The sequence below is a fragment of the Lepisosteus oculatus genome, chromosome 4 (genome assembly GCF_040954835.1).
Source record: "Lepisosteus oculatus isolate fLepOcu1 chromosome 4, fLepOcu1.hap2, whole genome shotgun sequence".
Taxonomy (NCBI): domain Eukaryota; kingdom Metazoa; phylum Chordata; class Actinopteri; order Semionotiformes; family Lepisosteidae; genus Lepisosteus; species Lepisosteus oculatus.
In genome coordinates this window covers 21,116,017-21,136,028 of record NC_090699.1, presented here as the reverse complement: position 1 = coordinate 21,136,028, position 20,012 = coordinate 21,116,017, and the positions used below count along the sequence as shown (strand labels likewise).

At 35.7% G+C, this 20,012-nt stretch overlaps 1 protein-coding gene across 1 annotated transcript in view; it reads left to right on the top strand.

Annotated features, from left to right (window-relative positions):
- Positions 1–19,717, top strand: part of hectd2 (HECT domain containing 2) — a 29,047-nt gene extending 9,330 nt beyond the window's left edge. The window contains exons 4-21 of the mRNA XM_015339498.2: positions 925–1,027; positions 1,588–1,677; positions 1,981–2,045; positions 2,695–2,740; positions 3,236–3,345; positions 3,899–4,047; positions 5,246–5,369; positions 5,743–5,839; positions 6,465–6,572; positions 6,994–7,126; positions 7,528–7,616; positions 9,716–9,874; positions 12,819–12,893; positions 13,246–13,333; positions 13,499–13,605; positions 16,226–16,341; positions 16,931–17,074; positions 17,528–19,717. Of these exons, the coding sequence (XP_015194984.1) occupies positions 925–1,027; positions 1,588–1,677; positions 1,981–2,045; positions 2,695–2,740; positions 3,236–3,345; positions 3,899–4,047; positions 5,246–5,369; positions 5,743–5,839; positions 6,465–6,572; positions 6,994–7,126; positions 7,528–7,616; positions 9,716–9,874; positions 12,819–12,893; positions 13,246–13,333; positions 13,499–13,605; positions 16,226–16,341; positions 16,931–17,074; positions 17,528–17,648 (1,924 nt within the window). The 3' untranslated portion in view covers positions 17,649–19,717. The remainder of the gene's footprint in view (positions 1–924; positions 1,028–1,587; positions 1,678–1,980; positions 2,046–2,694; positions 2,741–3,235; positions 3,346–3,898; positions 4,048–5,245; positions 5,370–5,742; positions 5,840–6,464; positions 6,573–6,993; positions 7,127–7,527; positions 7,617–9,715; positions 9,875–12,818; positions 12,894–13,245; positions 13,334–13,498; positions 13,606–16,225; positions 16,342–16,930; positions 17,075–17,527) is intronic.
- Positions 19,718–20,012: the final 295 nt, after the last annotated feature.

Genomic DNA, 20,012 nt, shown 5'->3' with positions numbered 1-20,012 from the left:
TTATTTTATGGTTACTGAAACTGAACACAGTATTATACATTAGGTTTTACGGGTGAATTGTAATCTTTTAAATAACCTCTTGATTTTGCTTGATCCTATGGAAATTTGCAGAATATGTATACTTGCAACTTGAATTTAATGTATATTCTGCAATGTGTTTTTAAGAATGACATTTTTAGATTTATACAAATTTTTTATGGCAATATTTTGGCTTTATTTCTGATCAGGAGTCCCCTTGCAATGTTAACTAACTGTAAAACAAAGGAATATACTTTACCTGTCATTTTAAAACACAGTTACAAAATAGCCTTTATTCTTTCTAATATAAAACCCTTCTCAGGACTGAATTACTTCTTAAACAGATGCTTAACAAATGAAAACCATTTTCCCATTCCAAACAGTCCATTACTGAACAAGTGAAAGTCAACAGTCCTTTTCAAATAGCTGTAGAGTCGGTCTCTTTGGTGATCAAATTTCCTGGAATTATCTGTTCTTTGATGTCTGTAATAGGAAAAAGGCAAAGATTCCTAAGAGAAATGCTTCTCCTGTCTTCCTCTTCCTCTGGTACTAGATTACTCTGTATTTTGTTCTTCCTGTTTCTTTGTAGACTTTTTTTTCCTTTCCTGAGACCTTCTTTTCCTGCATCTCTTACCCCATGAAGGCTGACTAAATAATTTGTGAACAACTGGTTTAGTCGTAGTTACACATTAGTAAAATTGCTATTTGTACTTCTTCAGATACATAATAAAAGGATGCTCATTATTTTAAATTAAAAGAATCGGGCATTTTGATGTTAAATACAAACATGTTGTTCCCTGCCAGCATGTAACACTACACTTGAAGAGGTGTAAGTTAAAGCCAACTGACCTCTCTCGTTTTCTAAATGTGATTAAAAGTCTTTGAATTGAATGTACTCTGTTCTAGGGAGGACATTGAAAAGGCGATGAGTTCTGGGGACTGGAAATCAGTACACGATTTCTACGTGACTACCTTTGACTCTTTCTTGGAACTGAATGCTGCCTTTAAGGTACATAAAACTTGAGTTGGCTTCTGTAAGAACTGAAATGTTGACTCACCCTCCAATTTTAAAGATTAATTGCTTTCTGAATATGGAGGTCTGAGTCTCAATGAACAAAGGCATTCATAACATCTGGAAAGTAGCACCTAATCATGATATATCGTGCAGAGATTGATAAGGAGCTCTGATTCAGGAATGCCTGCATTTGTGGCTGTTAATTATGTGTGATTTAGGAACATGTGGTGTGACTGTTTTGGTCCTCTTCTTCGCGGAGCTGGATGAAATTGAAACTGTGACAGTCCTATGCCATTTTCATAGAAAAAAAACTTCTTGAGTCTTCTTGAGCTTAGTTGCATTAGATGCCAAATAATTTAAGTACGCGAGTGGCAAATATACTGCAAAGACTATGTAATAGTTGGAATGAAAGATAACAGTTTTAATTAATGTGGACTGTTTTACTAATAATTAAATGCAGAACATACTTCGGTAGTCTAAAACGGGTCTTTTTTCTAGAATATCCAGGAAAAAATAATCCTTTTTACAAACATATGTCTTGTATTTTCTTACAGAAAGATCCAAATGCTCCATTTAACACTATTGAAGATCCAGGAATTAATACCAGATTTGTAAATGCTGTTTACGATGCCTTACTCAATACAGTAAGTATACAAGTGATTCAACTGAAGTTTATGGCAGAATTTAAATCACTGTGTTGATCACTTTGGTCCTTGTGACACTGTTTATAATTTCTGTACTGAGATAATTCAGGAAAAGTGTTTCTTTTTCTAATGTGTCTTATTTTTAATATTATGTCAAATCATTTTATTTAAATATGTTTATTTAAATTTTTCATTAAAATTACATGTAACTAGATGCATTTTTTTACTTTGAAGTTAGCTCGGCCTTCAGAATTTTACCTTATTGTGCTGCTTTAACATTTTTTCTTTTTTAACTTCTTGTAGCCACAAGACATACAAAAGTCAGTGCTGAAAGGAATAATTAACAGTTTATTAAGAGAATGGAAAGGGTGAGTTTTAAATGTTGCACCATCTCTTTTAAAAATGAAAAGTGTAATTTGCTTATTATATTTGATTGTGTATTGTTCATTTTAAGTTAAAGGTGATCTGTGAAGTTGAGAAGAGATTTTACAGAAGTCATGTTGGTAATATAACTGTTAATTCAGTTCAGATGAAGGTGAATTATACAGCCTGTTTGAGCCCCTAAATGTACAGGTGTCCCACCCACAGTCCTGCCTTTCACCCTCTGCTTCTACTAACTAAAAAGTTATTTTAAAATATAATTTTAAAATAAAAAGATAAGATAAAGAAAAAGAGAAGGCAGTACGAAGAAATGTATTGTTCAGTAACTTTTTAAATTATTTTTCATTATCTAAAAATGACCTGTCCTATAAACAGCAACCTTTTCTCTTGATTCAGGTAAGACTAGGCTTCATTCTTGCATACCAGTTACACACCTTTTTCAATGATTAACATTTGCCTCCAGCTTGCTGCAGTTATTTTCCATCTGTTTTTCTTGTGAAAAGCAGAAGGTTTGTGACATTGAGGAGTCCTGTAAACTGCTGGTTCAAATGTTGGCTATAGTAACGTTTATAGATGGTGTTGGGCAAAAGAACGTGTTCAGTTCTGTCACTTGGTTTCTTGTGTCTTTGTTGTTAGACCACGAACAAAAGATGACCTAAGGGCTTACTTCATACTTCTCCAGGTAATCTTAAAAATAAACTAGCATTTCTAGCCACGGATACGGTGATTCTAGAAAATAACAAATTTTCAAAAACCATCTTGTGAAAAGAATGATAAGTTATGATGCAACTTATCATACTTTTCATAAAAAACATCAGTACACTTAATCTTCTCTGGGAATGTAATTCTGTGTACTTTTGGCTAGCCGACCTCTCCAGGCAATTTGTTTTAATTCTGAATGTTGTTAATGTTCAGTGGTGCTATGCTAATGGTTACACCCATGTTTCACTTGCGGCTGGTTATGTGCCAGCTGGACAACTCAATGTAACAGAGCAGAAACAAACCTGATGGGAAAGTTACTACTGATAAACCAACTGCATACCTGAATGAAATAGAAAAAAAAACGCATTTTTATGACTAAAGGTTCAAGCAAGCCTTTTGTCCTAAAAAGTGTTTATCAAAATAGAATACAGTTAAGTCCTTTTAAAACTCATCTGTGCATTTTTATATTATGCAGAATCCCCAGTATACAAGCACATCCACATATGTCATATATGCACACCTGCTGAGGCAAATGGCATCTTTGGCTGAGGCAGATCATCATTTCTTGGTTCACTGGTTTAAGAAGTAAGACAAGTTATATTTGCTTTGCCTTGTACAGGTTTAACATTGTCAGTCGCCATCAATTTTAACTCTCAGATAAATGTCAGATTTTGAATACTATGGCTGTAAGACATCCTGTGATTTCAGTTGTCAAAAGATATGTAATGATATGTAAACTGACTTTGGGGTCTTTAAAAACTTCACAGTAAAATATTGATAATAGACAAAAATGTTTTTGAGTTTTGCATTTTAAAAACAAAATTACGTTAGAGGTAAATCTTCAAGTTGGTTAATTTCATGATGCAACAGACTATTTCAACCAGTAGTAAAATAAATTAGCACTAAGTACTAAATGTTCACTTATGGTTATAAACTGTAGTATTCATACAATTTGCACGTATTTCATTGCTACATAAGTAAACTGCTGTTCAAACCATTTAATGTAAATCTGAACACGTTTGCTCAATTAAGCTTTTTCCAGTTGAGAATATAATCAAAGGAAAACTATCTTCTATGTTGCTGTTTCTGGGGGGTAAGTTGCTGATTTCCTAGCCTGTTGCCATGTTGTGTGCCCCAGGCTGTCGCAGAGGAGATTCAAGCAGCTGGTGGACAGGCTCCTCCAGTTTATTTCCCTGCGTCTCTTCCCTGCCAAGCCTGACGAGCTGCCCTCCATGGTAAAGTGTGCCTGGTGGATTCCTTCAGCAACCAGAGTCCTCTCTTTGCTCAGTGAGTGTCTGGATTGTTATCGGAACCAGTGCCTGTTCTGCTCTTCTTGGAGAAGTACAGTATATTTACACTACATGCATGTCCTGAAGCACATAAAAAAAAAAATACAGTAGTGTCTTGACATTCACAAGGCTTTGGTGCAGAGAACTGTCACGAATAGCCAAATTCGCATATAACCAGTCGATCCCTATACCGTTGCATAATGTCCTACAGTATGTAGTACAGTCTGTATGGTTAAAAGACATGAGTGAACCTGCGTTATGTGAATATTAAAGCCAATGCGTTAGTACTTTAAGCTGATTTGAATAACATTGTCAACTAAAAGAAACAACAGTAATCACAGTATAGTAATCAGCTAAAATAAATCACTCCTCTGTATCCAGTGGATGCCCGCACTTTCTCTCTCTGCCTTTATGATTAGGACACCTTACTATAATGACACAGGCAATAAAATTGTCATTCAGGCTGTAAAGTCGTCTTCAGTTTGTCTTTCACCACACCTCCAGCTCAGAACTGGGAGTGTTTATTACAATACACCAACAAGACCAAATACTTTGATAGGCAGCTGGGAGAGGATCAGTCACTGCTTAGATTTGTGGCACAATCCTATTCTGTTGCACTGCTAAATTGAAAGCTGCAGTTAACAGCCTTTTGCTTGGCTTCATACTCCTCTACTCTTTCCTTCATACAAGACCTGTCAGCCAGACTGAATCGCCAATTTACAAATGTTAAATTTGCAGATGTCTAAAAGCCTACTCTACTTGAGCGTGCATGGAGTAGAGCTGATTTACTTTAATAGTGTCCCTCTTATCTTATCTCTTTATCTTGTACATTGCTATGTGTACAACTATTCTACCAACACACACAGAACAAATATACCTGTAGGTATAGGTCCTGTAGCATACACGTTGCTGTTCAGGATACTTAATCCATCTGGTTTTCTGTGCCTCTTAATTTATTTATAATTCTTCACCTTGGAGAAGAGTTCAAAACTTGGTATGTGAATTCATATTGTTTTTGTCAGGAAGACTGTCACCAGCTTTGCAGCTGCTGTAGAACAAAAGACACTATAAAGGCTGATTGATGTTTTACTTTTGCCATTCTCTTCAAATGCCCCCAGTTTTCGGTTATTTTAAGATGCTCTAGACCATGCAGCATAACCGCTTCCTTAAAATTGAGTTTGTTTCTGTTTTTTCAGATGCCGCAAATACCATTTCTAATCCTCCACTTATCCCCTTCACGGATTTCTATAACTCATCCCTGGACCACATTGACATCATGGAAGACTATCAGACTTGGCAGTGCTATGGAAATTCACAAAGGTGAGCAAAAAAGAAAAAACAATAAAACCTGCAGGTTATCATCTACTCAGTCTTTTTATCTTTCATGTTTTTTTTAAAAGGTAGAATGATAGTGCCCTCTGGTGTTCTTAATGTTGCATGATCTGTAAAAAGGTAATTGTTCAAATGAAAAAATGTTTGAAGTAATTTTTTTTGTGTATTATGTAAACATATGTATAGAATATTGTTGTCAGAATTGGAACTGTGATGTTTAACCATTAAATAACCAAAGACTGCAAAAGAACAGTTTTTGTTCTTCTCTATAAAGCAAAATCAAATGAATTACAATAAAACATTGTTTTGCAACTGAGCACTTGACTGCATTTGATTCCCTGGTATTTTTCTCTTCCACTAGGTTCTCTTTCTGCCAGTTCCCTTTTATTCTCTCTATAGGGGCTAAGAAAATGGTCATCCAAAGAGATTCTGAGCAGCAGATGATAAGCTTAGCCAGGGTGAGTGGCCATCAAATATCGGGTATATCAGGGATCCTTTACCTGTGGCTGTTCCAGTCCACTTCTGCACATTGATGCAACCTGCTCCTTAATTGTCGAATTCTTGCTAATCATTCCTTCAACAATTCAGGAGTTGGCTGGAGAAAAATTGTGACGTGGCTTTGAAGGTCTGCACATTGCGTGTGCAGAGAGAACATTTTTTTTCTGTATTTCCAGATAGAAAGAAATGCTTGATGAATTGTAAAATGTTTATGACCAACAGCAATGTAAATAATCTGTGAAGTCTGTATAATTCACATTTTGTTTATCCCCTTACTGCATTTCAAGAGTGGAAGGTCTGGCCAGTTGCATAAATTGGAGTTCCCTCAATCCTGGTCTTGGAGATTCCGAATCCACAGCTTATAAGTTGCCCTGATTCACCTCTTTCTTTGAATAGACAGTATAAAGGCCCTAATCTGAATGTATTTTTTATTAATGTCATGTGTACTGTACTATACTGTACAACCTGTTCCAGGCTGATTTGTTGTTCACCCAGAGAAACATCTGCAGCAGCTGTTGCACACTGCCAGATCAATTCTGCCTGATACACAGAGTTAAACATTCTGATATATTTCACTTATTTCAGCAAAGCCTTGTGGACAAAGTGTCTCGCAGGCAGAGAGTTGACATGAACCTGCTATTTCTCAACATCAAAGTACGACGATTGCAGCTAGTTAGAGACTCACTGGATGAGGTAACATCTTTACTTTCAATTAAACTCTTTTGCTCTTGAAGTTACTTTTGAATAGTCGGCTTACTTTACTGCTGAACAATCTTCACTTTAATCTAAACATTTAAATTAGTTAAACATCAGTAATCTAAAAATTACACTAGTGTTATTTGTTAATAGAACTCTGCTTCCTTTCTGCACAGTTGTGACCTAGTACTTAGAAATATATGGACATGTTCCAACTGCTTGTCTGTGTTTCATGTTCTAATTTTGTTCTAATGTTTAAACTATAAAATCATTTAGATAGCTTATAAGAACATCATGACATTTTGGATTTTTTTTTCCAGTTAAACACCATCTGCGTTGTGTTCGCTTGTTAGAATTTGTAAATGTTGCTGCTTAATTTGGAAATCAAGATTTAAATTAATTGTTTAACCTTTTTCAGCTATCAAGAAAAAGGGCGGATTTAAAGAAGAAGCTGAAAGTTACCTTTGTGGGAGAAGCAGGTTTAGACATGGGTGGCTTGACAAAGGAGTGGTTTCTCCTGCTGATTCGACAGATTTTCCACACAGACTATGGTGAGACCGATGAAATACACACATGCGGTAATCTCTGTGTGGCCCAGAGTCAGTGATTACACTATAGACACATGGAGAAAACTCCTTCCTGAAGCAGCAGGAAAGGTTTTGCAAAAGAAATTGGAAATACACTTGTTAGTGAATTATTTTGATGTAGTAAGGGCAATCCTGTTTGCTGTTCAAGGTAGTAATGAATGAATTGCTAAAAAAAATTGAAAGTGGGATTCTAATGTCTCCACGGTTGCTTTTAGATAAAAAGTTGCCTTTTCTTATCTGAGATGTTCGTGACCTAATAATTTGTCTGCTTTTAAGTAAATTCAAAAGTGAAAGCGTATTTTTAAATCTAAATTGCTTAACCTTTCTGTTTTGTTTTAATTAAACCCTTTTTAATTGTGTTACAGGTATGTTTACATACCTGAAGGACTCCCACTATCACTGGTTTAGTAACTGGAAGTGTGACAACTACTCTGAATTTCGACTGGTAGGAACTGTATCCTTTAATGATGGATAAGGAGTGATGTTTATAGTATGTCAATTACATTTCTTATGAATTTCACTACATGGTAAAATACACAGAGACATATAGACATAGAGACATATCTATAATGAGAGCAAGCATTTATTTAATGGCCTTTTAATTTTATTTGTGATGTAAATGCATAAACTACTGCATTACAGTGATAGTAGCTAGCAGGACACAATTCAAGTTTTATAAATCATTTATTTATCACAATCTTTAAAGGCCTTTGCTATATACTGTATATATCGGTACTTGAAAATGTGTTGGGTTTCTCTGCTTGTGTTTATTACAATTTGAATTAAGTACCGTCTATTTGACAGGATGGGAAAAGGCAAGAAAAATATTTTGAGACCATTTAAGTGCACCTGAGTATTTTCTTAAGTTTTGGGCAATTGCTAAATTACTTTTTATTGTTGTTGTAATTGGATTTCGTATAAAAATGGGACAGTTATAAAGGGTAAAAGTAGATTCCCTAAATCAGAAAAAGGATTAAACCGATTTCAGTTTGTTTTTTTACAGAAATCTGCAGTGAATATTTTGCACGAAAATTTGGCTCGAGTGTGGCAAAGGCGAGCCTGTGTAAAAAAGGGAGTTTGAATGCTCACCAAGAGGAAACCTCAGTTTAGGAGCAGCTGTCCTGCCTTTCCTCAGGGTGTGGAGCAGCTGAGAGATGAGTGTCAGAGTGACTGTGTTTGTTAAATACAAGAATGATTCTTTAGAACACGAAAGAAAACTAAAACGTGGCATCAGAGAGGGAAGCCTAATACAGTGAATAAAATTTGACACTGTAAGAAAAAGTCTAGTTGTTCAAGAAATGATCAGGGCATAAGCACTCCAGTCTCTCTACACTGAAATACCAGAAAAATATCTGCCAAATCAAATCCCCAGGTTTTTCAGAAGACTTTAACTGTTTGTGCTGTACTTTTTAAATTATTTAATTGTGCTCCTGATTTAACAGAAGCACATACAGATTTTTTCTTAAATTGAGTTTCTGATTATTTCTGATCCACCTGTTTTATTTTCTTTTCCTGTTTGGCATGATATGAAAAAATAAAGCTTATCGCAATTTGTTAAAATCAGACTTTGTATAAAGCCAGCTGGCTTAAAACCGGAATTCCCTCTCAGTGATATCCCATGAGTGCCTTACTAGATATATGAAAAACCCAGATCTCCAGGCCTGTCTGACACGGTGACAGCAGATGTGGCTCAGCCCTGGAGCTGCCTTGTGTAATCACTTTTGCACAAGCCTTTGGGATTCAAGCTCTGCGCTACATCCCAGTGCAAAATCTCTTTTCATAAAGTTTGCTAATCAGTTCAGTATTGCTTCTGATAACCTGTATATTATATGCCTTATACTATGAAAGTGCTATGTAACAAGTCCTGCTTCATAGAATCCTGCGTGTGGTTTGAATTGTAATATAAGCTGTCTGCTCTGATGGAGGTTTTTAATTTGCCTGGTTGGTCCACGTTCCTGTGGTTTGCTTGGCTTTTTTTATTACATCACTTCAGTCCTCATGGAATTTTCCTTCGGTCTGCAACAATGTATTTATAGAACGGTATATTAGAGCACAGCCAGTACCCTCAGCACCTCAGCTGTGTAGTTTTAAGTGCTTCCAGTGCAAGATACCTGCATGTGGCTGACAAAAATACTGCAGCTGCTTGCATTTTACAGAGGGCCCTTCTTCAGATCCAGTAGACGTCATGCAATTATTTCAATATATTGTATACATGCTCAGGAGAAATAAGTTATTAATCCAACCCAATTAAAAGTCAGCAGAACCATTTATTAATTGATGCAAGCACAATAGGTTTCACCACGTGGACTTCAACATAACAACAAACTTTCCTGGCAGCATCTCAGTTGCCACAAAAAAGTGATTTGTGTATGAACACAAAGCAAAAACTATACAGTATATCAGAATTGAAAATCATTACTTGTTTACACCCTTACATGGAAGTTTTGTGTTTATGCTTTAAAATCTGTCTGACTTTATTTTTTCTACCACAAAATTGGATTCATACCAGGTAATCGTCTTCCTGGTATTGTTCTTAACAAGTGCTGCTTGTAGCTGATGGGTCTGGCTGTGTATAATAGCATCACCCTGGACATCAAGTTTCCCCCGTGCTGCTACAAGAAGCTGCTGAGTCCTCCCATAGTGCCTTGCGACCAGAACACTCCTGTGGGAATTGCTGCTCTCACCCTGAATGACCTGCAGCAGATAATGCCTGTAAGTGCAATATGCAGAGAGCCCTTCAGCATTTAGCTGGGTTCATTGTAAACGTTTTTCTTTTATTGGAATTTTGAAATGGCTGTATATTTTTCATCTTGTACCTCAATAAGTTGGGTGTTTCAAGAGGTCTGTCTGCTCTAACCTTCCTACTGGCAAGGGGACTACATGCAGGTTTCCACAGTGACCCACAGGGCTCACAACTGCGCTCCAGCATGTGTGCAGCAGTGTGTTCAGCCCAGCCACCTCAGCATGCCACTGTGTGGGGAATGCTGGTCTCATTGGGAAATGACACAACCCATTCTTAGACCTGCAATGTCCAGACTTCTACTTTCCAAGCAAGTGCCTTTCAATGACTAAGCCACCTTGGAGCTCCTGTCAAGTATGTTTGCTGATTTGGATGTGACACTTTTATCCAAGGAAACTGACATTTGCACCCATTTATACAAATGTATATTTTTACTGCAGCTGTTTGGGTAGAATACCTTGCTTTGGTTGAAATTGCCTTGCGTTAACATCTCGCACTGAAACATGGGACAATGAGCAACTCTCAGGCTATTTAGCAAGCATGTTTGAACCATGTGCTTTGAGGCAGAAAAAAGTTTGACCAGAAAGACATATAATCCTTACTGAGATGGCAAACTCAATACTATAATTAAGTTAATTTGAAAAGGTACTTAAGAGCTTAAAGGGCTTAAACGCAATTATGTTTTGCTTAGAGAGGAAAAGGAACCTTTTCAATATGTTAGAGTAGTACTCGTTGAAAGTGGTGTAAAAAAACATAACAGTATAGCTTTAATTATTCAGCTCACAACATCTAATTACTGTAATTTTATATAGCAGGCAGGAAAACATTTGAGATGCTCTCTGAGTAAGATTTCTCACAGATGTCTTTCTTAGCCTTGCCAAGAGCTCAGACTTACAGTAGGTGTAAAATGCCGTTTCATTTATATCATATCCAAAGTCAACATCCATTTCAAACCTCTTTATCATTACTCAGCTGAAGTGGCCAAGAAATCCATCTGTCAAGAATGGTTTAATTATTGAGTATTATATAGACTGATCTTATAGTGAATGGAAACAGTTTATGCTGCTTTTGTTCTGCAACAAATGCATCGCTCTGGTTTTCTCTCACCTTCCTCAAGTCTTCCGAATGAAGGTTATACAAAACATGTTTGTTTTCTCAAATGGCAGGGCACTATGTGGATTGCCATCTGTTAGGGAAAGGCCTTTTTGCTGAGCCAGTATGTTGAGATAATTGGGATGTGTGATAATTAGTCTATGCTTGGAGATCTGAATGCTAAACCGTTCTTTAATCTGGTTACACTAGAGGTTTATTTCTTATTTTTCAGCTTATCTTGGGTCATCTGATGCAGCTGTGGAACCTACAGTAGTTATAAGGATAGAATCACATGGTGTTGTGCCACCAGGGGTCTCTCTAGTTAAGCTTTTATAATCCTGTAGACAAGGACTTCATTGAAGTCATTTAATACACTCATAAAACAGAGACAATACTTTGTTACCAAATGTTTGTAAATGGAGTCCCTTTAATGTTTTTTATTAAAGATAATAATTCAGAAATTCATTTAACTACATAAAACCATACATTTCAGATCAGTGACATTAGGCTTCGGAGTGTATTTTCAGTTCTGCTAGATAATCTGCTTCATGGGAATTGGGCATACTTTAGGGCGTTGCTTTCTTCCTCTTGCTTGCATTAGGAAGAACATTTTCCTCATGTGGTTAGATGAGGAAACTAAGCATTTGTAATTCTCAGGCATTCTGAGATCTTGTTCAGGAGGAAAAATACCGTCTAAAGAAAATAAGGTCCAATTTGTAAGTTTGCTTAAAGATTTGTATATCCATTTTTTTTGTTAAATTTGTATTCTGCATTCATGATAATACTGTAGATTATTTTATCTGCATGACATAGCAAACACACCCTCTGAACAGACTACCCTAGTCAGAGAAACAAAGTAAAAAGGAGAAATGTTATCATGAACAATGTGAGCTATATAAGACTTTAAGATTTGAACAGTATTTTCTCTTATTCTGTTTTTGTCTATAATTTCTGTATACAATCTGATGACCTATGAAAACTAATTTACAGTATGATCAAGATACACATTCTTTTCAGATTTTGGCTGGTGTTGCTTTTTAAATATGCATTTTCTATTCCATTAAGAAGTATCTATGTTGTATAATTTTAGGAGCAATACCCACAGGTTTGCCTAAAAAACGAAGGAGGCTATTACTACCTAATACTGAGGCTTGTGTGTTATATCTCTGCTTATCACAGAGCAATTTACCAAAGGAAATTGATTTCCCAGCAGTCACAGCTTTATTAAGTGTTGTCTCCCCCACTTCTCAAGGGCAACTTTCTTGAACTAGTTTATACTTTGTAATGGAGCCTAAAATTGTGATGAGCCCATTTTCAATGTCATCTAATTTTTTTAAAGAAAGTAATCCTTAATGCAAGGCCTCTTTTACACCATCTTTGTATTTCTGGCTCCATTTTAATTGAACTCTGTGTGCTGTTTTAAACAAATGTTAAAAACAAATGTGTCCAAATGTGCCAGACTCTGAATATTTAAAGGACAACAGCATACAAGTTTAGATTAAGATTAATCTGCTCTCCTAGTAGCTCTAGGTATCTATATACGTTTTTAGTTATTTTTTACACGTGAAAACACAGCCTCGCCTGTGTTGAGACAAAAAGATCTTATGAAGACCCACAATGTCACCAGCTGCTATTGTCAATACATGTCTTGTCTTTTGTAAGGAGATGTTACTGCTTGTTACTCACCCATAACCACAAATATGAAAAAAAATGTTTAGTATTGGAGATTGCAAGATGAATCTCCAGATTTCAAGTAATGAATTCAAGTATTAAATAATAATATTGCAGTATAGAATTGCATTTTTTTTGTTTTTCAATTTTCAGGAGCTTGCTCATGGACTTGAAGAGCTCCTAGCTTACGAAGGCAACGTTGAAGAGGACTTTTATTCAACATTTCAGGTCAGAAATAGAACATTTAATAGAAAAAATGTAATACCTGCAGTTTGTAAAGTTTGTGTCAATAGGCAAAGAACATAAACTCTTTACAGATCCACAGCCTGATGAGGTAAAGAGCTGAGGTATAAAGAATTACGGAGTGTTTCATCCGTGAAATTCTCTCCACATTCTCCAGTGTGGACTGGAATGACGTCAGGTATAAATATTCCCAAAAATATTATGTTTTAAAAGCTTAGGTTTTTTATTTGGAGGAAAACGACAAGACAAGTATTCTGATTTACCATAAATGTGAAGTTTTTTTTTTTAAGTGAATCCCAGAAAAGAAAGTTGGGATAATAGGAATGTGTATTTTCAGGTTTACCAAGAAGAGCTGGGAGTTATAAAATCTTATAACCTCAGACCAGGGGGTGACAAAATTCCTGTTACGAATCAGAACAGGAAAGGTAAGTCTGCTACAGAGCGGCTATCTTGGAAATAAGGAAAAGCCTATTATTTCTAAATTTGCAATCTGTAAAATCTGATTTAGTTTATAATAGCCTGAGAGTTGCCTTTTCATGTCTTGGTCTTTTCCCCAATGAAGAGCTGTTACCTGTATGTTTTATTTGCAGAATACGTTCAGCTGTATATTGATTTCCTGCTCAACAAATCCATTTACAATCAGTTTGCAGCCTTCTATTATGGGTTCCACAGTGTGTGTGCTTCAAATGCCCTGATGGTAAGTATAATTGAAATTGATTTATGGTTGGAATTTTATTCTAAAGAGTTTATATACAAGGGTTCCCTGTGTGAAACCTTTAAAGAAAATTTCAACTTACTTTTTCTATTATAAAATGGAAAGCATTTTGAAAATACAACATTTCAATGTTAGTGACAGTACTTCAATTATTTTTGTTGATAGATTTCAATTAGAAAGTGGTCTAAATGTTATTCAGAATTAGGAGGATTTTACCTCTTAAACAGGTTCTAAGGCAAGTGACAATAATGTAGATACAAGAACAGGCATGCTTTACTTTGCTGTGCATGGGAATGTATTATTAATTGAGATTTGATGTGTTTAAATATATCTCACAATCTTGGAGTCAAATCTGAATATTGATTTGCAAAGCTATAAGTCCGGCTCTAGAAGAAGCACAAAACACTTGATAAAAAACACAACTAGAAGGAAATTAGTCCTTGGTTTGCCATGCAGAGGAAACTTCAACACAAGCCGTGGGTTTTGTTTTTAATTCTGATTGATCTTTTTGCTGAGCTAATGTCTAAATGAATCACGAGCAGTGATAGGAGTGTGGAAAAGCTTCTTCGGAGTGTGCAGGGTCTGAACCGAGCTCCCGAGGGTGGTGCAAATGTGATCACAGGGAACTCTGCTCTTCTGTGCGAATGTCCTTGGCTAAGCTTAGTTTGCCCTTGGCCTACTTCCGTGCTCATATAGTATCTGTTTATTGGAGGTTGGTAGGATAATGCGTAGGAAACAACGATAGAAAGTGTAGATTTAAACGTGGTGAAATACTGAGTGGGAGACCCTTCCCGCATTTCAATCAGCCAGCACACAAAGATTCCAGTGTGCTCATACTACGTCTGTTTTGGCAGAGATCGGAGGACTGCTCTGGTAAGAGCAGCGGGGAAGCATCTTTCAGTGTGTCCTTGATCGGGGTCTCTTTGTTTTGCTAGACATCCAGTTTAGTACAATTTAATTTTGTGTCTCTGGGATTCTGCTATTTTGCTTTCATGCTGATACATAACTAAAGCATATATTTCCAAACATGTATCAGTCAATGCTGCACATTAGATGCTTTTTTATAGTGCGTTTTTTCACACCACAGTTATTATTAGTATCAGCTCAGAAATAATGAGCTATGGTTGTCTGTCTGTCCATATATTTGAGAAAGTCTAGCAAGGGTAGCAGACATAGACTTAATATTCAAAAAACATTTTACAGGAATAAAAGAATACTCAGTAACTTCATTCAGTAAGTTAGACCCAGTACAGAACAGACTACGTGTGTGCTTTCTCGGACAATGTAAATCACTGATAGTTGTTAAAGACCCTAACCACAATGTGTTTGTTTTGGTAAAACTCCAGGTTAAATTTATCTGTGACACATTTCTGTTAATATGTGTTAGTTTGCTTTACTGTAGGTTCTGCTGGTTGCAGACAGAGTGAGCTGAAATCTTTTAACAATTAAAAAAAAACATTTCAGTGTTATACAGTTAATTTTTACAGTGCACGTACAAAAGCCTTCTATTTTACTGCACATTGTTTGTGTTTTCGTTCTGTTTTACAAAAGCCAAAAAAATAGGAAACAGAGAGAGTTTAGGTTCCTCCCCCTTGCAACAAGACCTAATTCAGAGACTTTGTGTAGCAAATCTGAATAAACATGAGTTTAGTTGATTGTTTAGCTCCTTAAGTTGTTTTTATAAAAAGAAAATGGAGTGTATTAACTGTATATTTGGCTTAAATATTAAACTTTTTAAATGAAAATACATTTCTTTTCTCTATAAAGTATGTATACATCGTGGAAAAGAGAATTGAGAACCCGGAAAGAAAAATATTTTTTTTAATTCCTCTTTGCTTAACCCCCCTGAACTCCCTGGGCTTCTGACTGCACTATGAAAGCTGACTTAAACTCCACAGCTTCTGTTATTTAACTTGTATTTATCTTTCCACTGCCTGAATAACTAGCTCTGAAGCAGAAACAACTCAGCTCTATGCTCTAGGATTTTCTGAATTTCTTGGTGCCTAGAGGTTTATCTTGCCATGACCACTTGATGAGTTTCTTTTTCAGAAGCCAGCCTTAAAGTTTAGTTAAATTTTAGTTGTTTTATTGTCATATCCTTTTATAGACTAATTTGAGAACAAACACAAAAATATACACAATATATGTGATAGAAAACAATACTAACAAATGTAAGATGGAGGCAGAAACATGTCTTGACCAAGCTGTGGGATCTGTGGCGTTGGATCTTTCCATATTAAGAATTAGGAAAACCCTTGTCTTGCAGTGTTCCTATAGCAATAACACTGCCTGATAAAAGAAGAAGACAACAGGGAAGTTTATCTTTCAGACTCTGGCTTCCAGTGACTACAGGTTGTGGTGGTGTAATATTCACATCACTTTACATAAGCAAACTAAACCGTTCTGTGTTCTGAGTCATCCACATACTGTACCTATCATTTCATCAGCTTTCTTGATTTGCTTTAGGCCAAAGCAACCATTATAGAAATGAACACACACAATAAGTGAGATGGAAAGTTGTGACTGAGAGAAAGATCACTTCAGAATTGGAGGGTTTACATTTTTATTTTCGATTTTAAGTGTTTTTTTTTCTATCTTGCAGTTGCTGAGGCCAGAGGAGGTCGAGATGCTGGTGTGTGGCAGTCCAGACCTAGATATGAGTGCCTTACAGAAAGTCACTCAGTATGAAGGCTACAGCAAGTCAGACCCAACCATTCGGTAAGCACAGCCGTGACTCACTGCGAAGGCATTCAGCTGACTAAACCGCAGAATGATTGCTTACAGTAGTAGTGGTCTTTCTTAGCAGTTTGATGTAGCATTTAAAGAAACATACTCGCATAACAAATATTTTGCCATCCGTCTTTAGTATTAATGGTACCAAAAAGACATGGAAAGGAGCTACAAGTCTGCAAGGATTCATGCTTCTCCTTACAAACAAGTCTTATGCACTAAGACAGAAAGAACTGTTATCGAATGCCAGTAGATTACTGGTGGTCTGTAATCATTTTATGACATAGTTAAATTTAAGAGTACAAGTAACACATTATCAGCTTTTTTATATTAATATAAGCATTTTTAATTGTTGAGAGTAGATTCAAGGAGATTTGAGCTTTAAACAAGTGCTCATTCATCAAATTCTGTTTCCCTTTAAAACCATAAACAATTCTACAGTTCAACTGCATCTTCAGAACAGTATGTTTAATCGGTTTTTACTACAGTTCAGTTGCACTAAATTCCACACCCTGCCAAATATTAGACGTTAAAATGGCTGAAGTAATGTTTTGACCGATGTCCTTGTTTCCTTCAGCTTTTTCTGGGATGTCGTGCTAGGATTCCCCTTGGACCTACAGAAAAAGCTGCTTCATTTTGCCACGGGCAGTGACAGAGTTCCGGTCGGTGGAATGGTTGACCTAAACTTTAAAATCGCTAAGAATGACGTCTCAACTGATTGGTAATTTTTTTAGTTACCATTGTTATGTGAAAGTTTTTCTTAATGTAATTATGGAATATATTACAAGGAAGCTTATTTGTTTATGCAGTTTAAATAATTATCAGAAGACATTTCATTATGTTAAAGCGCAAAGTACTTAGCTTTACATGTAAAAATACCTTTGTCTCCTCTGTGATATTTAGAAAGCAGGACAAACATTCTTTGGGTTTGTCCCTGTGTCAGCTTTGAGAAGGAAGCTGGAATAATTGAATGAATGTCTCTGCAGTAATAGGTTCTGAAGCTTCACAAGGAAGATGTGTATAAATGTAAAAGAACTAATTTGTAAGTAATGGAATGAGGAAAACTATTGTACAGTACTTCACATCCAACTTCATAACATCAGAAGACAAATTTAATTGAGAAAAATATTTTAATGAAACATAATAATGTACTGGTTTTCTGTCTTTTCTTCAGGTTACCGGTATCTCACACTTGTTTTAACCAGATTTGTCTGCCACCATACAAAAGCAAGAAGGAACTGAAACAAAAGTTAACTATCGCTATCTCAAACACAGAAGGGTTTGGCCTGGAGTGACTGCCACCAGCATAAAGCTTGAACTTTCCAGAAACAGATTTTTTATTTTATCCCAGCATTAGAAATGCTATACTCCATTGAAGCTGGGGAAGATTTATAGTGTGTAATAATGTTGTATGTTTTTTAAGTGCCCTTGGAGAGAGATTGAAGCTTCACATAATTATTTAATTGTAGACTACACTGTACACTGAGTAATCACACCAATTACAGGTTTTTGCCCTGTTTTACAGAATAGCTTCTCCTCCACTGTCTACTTGTAAGGAAAAGACTAGGGTTCTTACCAGTCATTTTCACACAACAAATAAAGAGAATGAAGGGGGAGACCTTTTCTAGAAGGGAGATGATGCATAGCTGAAATGATGACCTTCAATTCCTGATTACAGTCTACAGGAATATTGCTTGACACTCCTGTTTACCTCACTAGAGACATGAAGTGTCTCTGGCGAGACTCATAAGCATATTTACAAGAAAACACGTGTGCTTTGGAATGTTAAAAAGTTAGAAGGCAAACAGATAAGAAAACAGAGATTTCATTACATGTAGCCTGTTAGTGAAACTGTCTTTCGACTTTTTAATGCCTCGATAACTTTTTATTTCAAGCTAGTGATTCTAAAATTACTCAGAACCTTAGTGCCTAGTCCTTTGCCTTATCTTTCTTAGTGCAATCAAACAAAATGCTTTTCTGAAAAGGCATTATTCTCCTAAACTTTTATCTATATTCCTTCTTCAATGTTTGAAGTAATGTGCCACAGTAAACAGACTAGGGAACTTTGTTGTTTTTGGAAACAGATGACTAAATCTAGCTTAGACAGGGTTTGGCTCTGTGATAAAATAGTAGACAGACTGTCAGATTTGCTCTGAGGGAAAAACATTTAAATAAATAGGGTTAAAGCCTCCTGGGGGAGGAATAGAGACATTAATGTAATTTGAACTTGTAGAAAGTGTTTAGTAGACAGAAAATCTCTGCAGGATATCATTTTTATGGTAGAAAGTGATTGCTGTGATTCTTGATACACATTTTAGACAAACAGCTATTTATGCTGAGATTTGTAACATTTTATAAATGAAATGCTTTATACTTTCTAAAATAGACTTTGCTATTATTATGTATGTCTACAAAGTTGTGTCACTTGTGTGTTTTTATTTAAACTTAATAAGAATATTCATAAAACATTTGCTATAAGTAAAGACAGATTTAATATGTGATTTTATCTGTAGAAATGTAATCTTACATACCTCCACCAAGCATCAGTACAATGGTAAAAATGACACTGGTTTGTGCAATGGTTATGTAATATTATTATTACCCGTGACAACATAAGACAGAGTATCTCAATGTTGTATTGTAATTTGTTAAATTGTTTTTTGAACATTAGCAATTTAGGGGTATGTTATGAACAAGCACCTCATGTCATTTTGGTGTTTTAAGTGTTTTTAGGCCTAATAGTAGTTCAATACTACTGTATGTGGTGAATATGTACAGTACATAAGACAGGACAAGGATAATTTTCTGACTCTGAAAAGGTCACTGATTTTTCCTTTCTTTTTTGAAGTGTGAGACAGACTTCCAAACAAAATTATTTTTTCTGTTTTTACTATACACCATGGTTAAAGTTGCTGAAATTTCAGACTTGTTTTTCATTTTTTCTTCTTTTACAGAAAGATAAGCTACTTTTTTAAAATAGCTTATCAACATTCATGATTTTGTTTTCAGTTGGCTTAACCATGATATAGACCCTATTTTAATGGGAAGAACCACATTAACAACATGAATCAATTTTATTTCTTGAATAAGTCACAATTTCAAGTAAAACAGAAGGGATTGACAGTAGTCCTAATCAAGTCTGATGGAGTCTAGAGCAGGATACCCTGTTATTTGGTATAAAAAAGGAGGACCATCATCTTATTGAAGAAGTCATTGAGACAGCTTTTTCAGCCTGTTGTATGTACAGCACAGTCATATTCTTGTTAAGAATGGAGTCGATATATGTCAAAGTGTTGTATTTATTATTTATTCTAATTGTATAAGTATTTGTCTCAAACCATTAAATATCAACGTAAAGACAGTTTCACAGGTGCCTTTGTACATGATGGCTCTGTCAAATTTGTTTACAACAACATTCAGTCTTCCATTTGCTAGGACCTGTGAATGTGCAGTAAACCCGAGAGGGTCCATTGGCAACTGAGTATATTTTAAAAACATTAGTTATTGCATTTAATACTTTCCCTGGTTTCCTGTTAAGGGCTCAGTATTTATGTTGCACATATGAGTTTCCATTGAAGGAGGGAAAAAAAAGAGTAACTAATATCAAAAGTTTCTGAACAAATCTACAGTATGAGATACTGCACAATTTTAATCACCAT